At 39.9% G+C, this 7,500-nt stretch overlaps 1 protein-coding gene across 1 annotated transcript in view; it reads right to left on the minus strand.

Moving 5' to 3' along the window:
- The window catches only part of Eif2ak2 (eukaryotic translation initiation factor 2 alpha kinase 2), a 25,254-nt gene that overhangs the window by 12,020 nt on the left and 5,734 nt on the right, over positions 1 to 7,500 (minus strand). Inside the window, 6 exon segments of the mRNA XM_055618511.1 lie at positions 1,120 to 1,167; positions 1,811 to 1,845; positions 2,454 to 2,532; positions 2,809 to 2,888; positions 3,230 to 3,353; positions 5,769 to 5,905. Of these exon segments, the coding sequence (XP_055474486.1) occupies positions 1,120 to 1,167; positions 1,811 to 1,845; positions 2,454 to 2,532; positions 2,809 to 2,888; positions 3,230 to 3,353; positions 5,769 to 5,905 (503 nt within the window).

Here is a 7,500-nt window from a genome sequence, read left to right on the forward strand (position 1 = left end):
TGTGTGTGTGTGTGTGTGTGTGTGTGTGTGTGTGTGTGTGTGTGTGTATATGGTGTGTGGGTGTGCACACATATTGTATGTGTGTGTGTGGAAACCAGAGATTGATGACAGGTCTTCCTTAATCATTCCCTACATTTTTAATTTCATTTTGTTTTTTTTTCAAGACAGGGTTTCGCTGTGTATCCCTGTCTGTCCTGGAACTTACTCTGTAGAACAGGCTGGCCTTGAACTCAAAGATCCGCCTGCCTCTGCCTCCCCTCCCGTGTGCTGGGATTGAAGGAGTGGGCCACGATGCCCAGCTTACACTTTTTATGTTTGAGACAGGAGTTCCCTGATTGGTTATTCTGGCTGGCCAATGAGTTCCATAGATGTACTTGTCTCCATCATTCCCTCCAGCCCTGCCAGGATTGGGGTTGTAGACGTATATACTGCTACACCTGTCTTTTTACATAGGCACTTTGTATTCAAACTTAGGCCCTCATGTTTGCACAGCCGAGACATCTTCCCAGCTCTTAATTATAGGTATATTTAAATGTATTTCTTTAATGCCAGTCATCATCTCCAAACTTTTTGAGAGGAAGAATTCTGTTTGTTCTTATCATAAGCCTAAAGCCCAGAACAGTGACTGGTATGTATTACATGCTTAATTTAAGTGTTAATGTTTTTTAATTCGTATTCAATGTCCTGCTGATTCAAACAGGCTTCTCCCATCTTAGGTACCTAATTTTTAATTGAAACATCATCTAAAGAAGATGAACTTCCTTTCCTTCTTCTCCTAGTTAAACGTTGTGTGAAAACAGGTCTGAGTGGATTTGTTTCGAATCCCACAGGAGTATCTCTCCTTCCTTCACCCCTTCTTCTCTCCTTGCCTTTCTTTTCTCTATCCTTTTCCTCCTAAATCATTGATTCTATTTGCTTTCAGTTCTGACAGCATCCGTGGATATCAGAAATGCTGATAACATCACAGAGATCTGCATTTACTCCACTTGGATTCCTAATCTTCCTTCTCAAGGAGACCGTAACTGACTATGCCATAGCTATCAATCCCTTGGGTGGAAATAAAACTCAAGCTTAAGAAACTTTGACAAGCATGCTTACCGTTAGACAAACTCCACTTACCTGTAGTCCGTGGTACATGTATTTCTTAGCAAATCATTAGTACGTTTTCTAAAATTGAAACAAAAAAACGCAAAACTCAGAGAAAACTTGTGCCTGTGTAAATTTTCTTCACTGCCAAAAGCACCAGATCATCTGGCTAGTTCCCTTTTCTGTGATCACTCATCTCAGGAGTTGTATTTTGTGCGCTTACTATGCAGAAAATGTCAGTGGCTTATTATGGCTCCTGCTACCATCTTGCCTCCATTTCTGCCTCAATGGCTTTGCTCTTCAGTGAAAGAAACCAATTCCTTATGATTCATATAAAATGTGTTCTTTAAAAAAGCTGTTATACTATCTTTACTCCATCCATCTGGCAAAAACAATAACAACAACAACAACAACAACAAAAACACTTCCCTTAAAAACACTTCAAATTTTATTTCTTCAACACTATTATCCAGAATTAACACACTAAACTACTGTCTCTTGCTTCTTCACCATAGGGCTTTGCGTCTCCAATAGATGGTGTGAATGTGAGTGTGTATGTGTGTGTGTCTCTTGCTAATTTGGTTTTTAGGTTTCAAGCTTTCTACTGCTTTTGAAATGCCACTCAGATAAACATGACAGAACCCCAAGCAATAGGTGAAGCTGACGGATGGAGCCTGAAAGAGAACCCTAATCTGAAATACGTCCAGTGCACAACCATACTTACACTTCTGATTCCCTTTGATTTCCTCTGAAACCATTCTGCAACAAAAGGAAAAGGGAAGGTGCTTCAGATGAGGAGAGCAACCAACTATGTTTGGGAGCTGTCTCTGTGACCAGGTTCCTTAATCTGTAAGGTCACCAGCTTCATATATGCTAGCACTTTCCCTGAATCTTCTACCAACACTTACTACAAGACTTGAACACTGCCAATCAACCAGCTGTGAAATGCTATCAAGTTGCTGTTTTGATTTGCACTTTTCCCTAGAAGAATAAAGCATCTTTTCACATTTTCTGCCCATTTAGGTGTTGCAAATCCCTTCAGACAGTATCTATTCTACTGAATCAATTTTCTTTCTTTCTTTCTTTCTTTCTTTCTTTCTTTCTTTTTCTTTCTTTCTTTCTTTTTTTCTTTTCTTTTGTTTTTTTCTGATTTGTAGTTCTTAATAAACAGATTGGCAGAGAATGGGGAAGAATTTTTGCATGTGAAGAATGAAAATTAATAAAGAAAACAGAAAAGATCAATGACTGTTAATATCATAATTTAATAAGGACACAAGAAATTAAAATGTAAAACTTATGCAGTAGTAAAGGTTATTTTTAAGGGAAGAGAAAAAATAAAATTGGAAGCTTCAAGACTAGTAGCATACCACAAAATAAGACTGGGAAGAGAGGCTGGTTTCTGATGCATTCTCTGAGAAGTCACTTCCAGGTGCTGAGCAAGAAGCACTAGAAGAAAAGAGTAACTTGTAGGCATTCAGTCTAGGTTTTTGAAGGTTTACTTTTATTTATGTGTATATGCACGTGTCTGTGTGAAGGAATGCCCTGCAGGTGTGGGTGACCCAGGAGCCCAGAAGGGTTATCAGATGCCATGGAGCTGGAGTTACAGCTGGTTGGGGCCCACTTGGTGTGAGTACTGGGAGAAGGAAGTTGATAGGGATTGGACCCACAGCCTCAAACATGCCCACCCTCAGCCCACTCATCAACTTGTTACCCGAAACTCACGAGTTGTTTGTTATAGACAAGCTGCTTGGAAAGGCACTGGATGAAAATGTGATAAAATCGGAGGATGCTCTGTCAGTTTTCTGAAAGAAGGAACAGCCCTTAGCAGGGTCATAGGTCTAAGGTGGCCCATCACTGGATATACACAACTTCACATATTCTCCCAGTAGCCACCAAGTCCACAAACAATCACAAAATTAACACATTTTTCATAAATGTGTGAGCTAAGTTTTAGAAAGAGTCCTGAGTTGCCATAGAATTTGTATGTCCCTAGCACCCTGTGGCCCCATGGCTCATGGGTCACGGGTAGCACAAAGAATAGAGGTAGTATTCACTAAATAGCAAATACCTGCATTATGCAAACAAATTAACCTGAAGTCATTTCAAAGGAAATCACAAGTTAAATCTAATTGACAACACATACCACCGAGCTTTTCTCTGACAGCTTCTGATATGCCTCTTTAGCAGCCAACTGCTTTGCCTCTTGTTTTGTAGCAGCCAAACCAATACCATACGTTGTCTGCCCAATTTTGCATTTACATTTAAATCTAGGGGAAAATGAGAGTATTCATTCACATATCAAAAATATTGTCAATCTAATGTACAATTAGAAGAAAAGGACCCTACATACAAAGGCAACAAATCAGACAATAATTTTTACCTAGTTTTATATTTCCAACCTCACAAAAATGGCCACCAGTCTACCTGGATAACCAAGAGTGGTTGATATCCTGGTTTCTATTTCCCAGGTAACAGCTAATTCTTTCTTGATTCATTGAAAGATCTGACAGCAAAACACCAAGTAGTGAATTTTTTAAAAAAGAAACAACATCTTTTCACTTCCAAGTAAAAAGATTTAGAAGGAAAGAGGAAAGGAAGAGATACAGTGAATTTTCCAGAGCTGATCATATAGGGGGAAAAAAAATAGTTGGTATAGTGGGGCTCACAGCGGATAAGCAATGAGGGTATGGTACTATGGCCCTGGGGGAAGAGAGGTCACTGTTGATGTTCTCAGTACCTCCAGGCTCTAATCCTTGTTCACACATTATTGAGGTTTGGTCTAGTGCTACGTATACAAATACTAAATTCTGGGCCCTAAGATCTGGTTGCAGTCCAGATGAGTGCATTCTCACATCACCAGTCTTTGGTGTGTAAACTTTGCTCCCCAATTATCTCTGATTGATTAATAAAGAGGGCTGGACAGCCTGAAATTGGGCAGAAGAAAAGTAGGTGGAGCTTCAGCTCAGTTCCTGGACCTGAGGTCTCAGGTAGGGACCACACAAGGCCAGGGAGAGAGAGGAGAGAAGAGAAAATAAGAAAAGAAAAAGATGGAGAGAGAGGATATAGCCTAATGGAAAAGCCCAAACAGGATAAAGATTGGCAAGTTACTTGGGGAATACAGCTGGGAAATAGCCAGACTAACTTAGAAAATTAGTTTAAATAGTACCTGTCCAGTTATTGTGCTTTTAGGCTTTTTATATTAATCAATAGGTCTCTGTATCCATTACTGGAGAACTAGCTGGGTCATAGAAAAGCCCTCTAGAATTTAATAAATATTTTACAACACCTCACAGCCACCGTCTCCACAATGTTGGACTAGGACCACTTCTGCTTATCTATGGTATCTGTTTATCTAATGTGAAGAACAGACAGTAAGACAAGCAGCTCTATAACTGAAAATGGTAGAACCATTCAATAAAGGGTAGAGTAGTCTTTACAAGGCTGTGGCTTCCACGGCCTCAGGGAGGGGAAGAACTCTGCATCCCTCATGCATGGGTATCCTGAACCCTTTTAAATGTTTAGCAGACTAGTCATTTCAGATGCACCTCAAAAATCACCAGTTCCCCTTAGCGACAAGAGGCCAGCAAATGACTAGAACCATATGTTATATCAAACCCTAGAAATACACGTTATTCTTCTTGTACATTCCTACGATGACATTTAACTCATATATAGGCATAGTAAAAAAAATTAAAAACAGTCAATAATAAAATAGAACCATTAGTGTAATATACCCTGCTCCTAGGTTTGCAAAAGTCATCTTCTTCTCAGAATAGCTTTCTTTCATTTTTTATTTATTACAATTATTCACTTTGTATCCCAGCTGTAGCCCCCTCCTCAATCCCCTCCCAATCCCGCCCTCCCTTCCTCTTCTCCCATATCCTCCCCAAGTCCACTGATAGAGGAGGTCCTTCTCCCCTTCCACCTGACCCTAGCCTATCAGGTCTCATCAGGAATGGCTGCATTGTCTTCCTCTGTGGCCTGGTAAGGCTGCTCCCCTCCCAGGGGAAGGTGATCAAAGAGCTAGCCACTGAGTTCATGTCAGAAACAGCCCCTGTTCCCTTTACTAGGGACCCCACTTGGAAACTGAGCTGCCATGGGCTACATCTGTGCAGGGGTTCTAGTTTATCTCCATGCATGGTCCTTGGTTGGAATATCAGTCTTAGAAAAGACCCCTGAGCCCAGATGTTTTTAGTTCTGTTGCTCTCCTTGTGGAGCTCCTGTCCCCTCCAGGTCTTTCTGTCTCCCCCTTCTTTCATAAGATTCCCTACATGGGCTATGAGTCTCAGCATCTGCTTCGATACCCTGCTGGGTAGAGTCTTTCAGAAGCCCTCTGTGATAGGCTCCTGTCCTGTTCCCTGTTTTCTCCCTCTTCTGATGTCCTTCCCATTTCCCTTTCAGAATAGCCTTCTATGCCATTATCATCATCTGGCTGACTACAGGAAACTGAGATTTCAGAAAGCAAACCCATGGGGAAAAAAAAACAGCCAAATTTTATTCCAGTGAACCCCACAGCCTCAGTAATTGGGTATTTTGATTAAAGAGATATTTATAAATCATTAAAATCCTTCCACATTGAATGTGTAAAAGTGGGCAGATATTTCTGGAAAGTACATACGAAGTGTCTCAGTTTCATTGCTTGCATCCAGTGAAACAGTAGGAGAAGCCAAAGCACATCTCACCTTTCGGGAGACTGAGTGTCGGGGTCACACTGTTCATAATTTACAGGTAGCCTCTCCCTCTGGGCAAAGCTGTTGACAAGGCCTATGTAATTCCCAATGAATGAACCTTCTTCGGAAACATCTGTATGACTATCCGCCTACAGAGAAAAAAATGCTTGATACAAATCATGCATTATCATATGAAATTATTAAATAAGTAACACGAAAGACAACTTATATGTTATGGATTTCCCAATTATAGTTTCTTATTAAAAGAGAACTATATGTCTATTAGTAAAAGAAAAATGTGCAAAAAAATTATTTTTGATTAAAAAATCTTGATGGCACATTAAAATTACAAATATTTATGGTATATAACAGAATGCTGCACAATGGCTGAATTCAGACAATTGCCATATATTTTACCTTACATTCCTTTTTTTTTTTTTTTTTTTTTTGGTGTGGCAAGGGCACTTAAAATATACTCCCTTAGCAATTTATAAATATAGTTTGTTAATTCAGTCATTTTCCTTTTATAATTTCATTAAGAAAAGCCAGGTGCACATCTGATATCCCAACCCTTAGGAGTCAGAGGTGAAATGATCAAAGCCAGCTGGAGCTATACAGAAAGCCTGTGGCTAACCTGTGCTACACAACCTGAAGTCAGCCTGAATTAGAGAGTCTGAAGCAATCCTGAGCTACATAGAGAATCTAAGTCCAGCCTTAGCAACACAGAGAACTTGAGGCCAGCCTACCTTATCAAAACAAAACAAACTGGGCCCATTTCCTTGTTTTACTTTTTAAAGTTTTATTTTATTACCTTTATTTATTTTCAAATGTATGGATATGTGTGTGGCTGCACAAAAGCATGGGGGTACCGGAAGAGGCTAGAAAGGCATGTGACCCCTTGGAGTTAGAAGTGGTTGATTGTGAGCCAGCCAACATGGTGAACTCTGGTCCTCTGTAAGAGCAGGACAAACTGGAGATCTGAACCCTGTCTAGCCACACATCCCTCTTCTTTTTCCATGAAGAAAATATCGTAACACCTTCTAGCATGCTGCACCCTCTCTAAAACTCAAGACGGGGAGTAAAAGCAAGAGGGAAAGCTCTATGTTGGTTCTCAGCTTCATGGAAAACATGCATGCAAAAGCAGCGTTTTGATTATCTGAACCGTCATTGTCTCCCGTCAGACCAGGTTTGGTCCAAAGTTTCTCCATCAATCTTACCAAAGGTTTGGGTTTCATTGATCTTTATTTCTATTTGTGTTCTTTTACACAAATTCCTATCATTGTTATTATTGTCTTTCTTAAACTTTGAGAGAGGAAAGTTACCCCATTTTATCTAACTTTTTGACTAATTTTTTTTTTAGCTTAGTAAAAAGAGAATTAAGAGTTTTGCTCAGTTGATGCTGAATTGATTTTAAGAATGGCATTTTCAAATAAGATTATCTGGGAGTACATTAGAAGCTCAAACTTTCCAGTATCTGAGGATGCTTCTTCCCATCACTCACACAAATCACTTCACATCTCACTTTGCAGCCACTGCTCCAGCCTCCTGGTTTGGACACGGTTTGGATAACATAAACTTTTCATCACCCGCCTCAGTGTTGTTAAAAGTTCTCTCTTTCCCCCCAGGTCAGTGCTTTCCTAGGAATCAGCATTGCTCTTGGTACTTCTGTCTTTTTCTCTACCTATGAAGTTAATTTTATCTAATGTCATGTCTTTATTGCATAAACATTTTCTGCCCAGAGATC

Source organism: Psammomys obesus, unplaced genomic scaffold (assembly GCF_907164565.1).
Source record: "Psammomys obesus unplaced genomic scaffold, mPsaObe1.curated_primary_1811, whole genome shotgun sequence".
Classification (NCBI taxonomy): domain Eukaryota; kingdom Metazoa; phylum Chordata; class Mammalia; order Rodentia; family Muridae; genus Psammomys; species Psammomys obesus.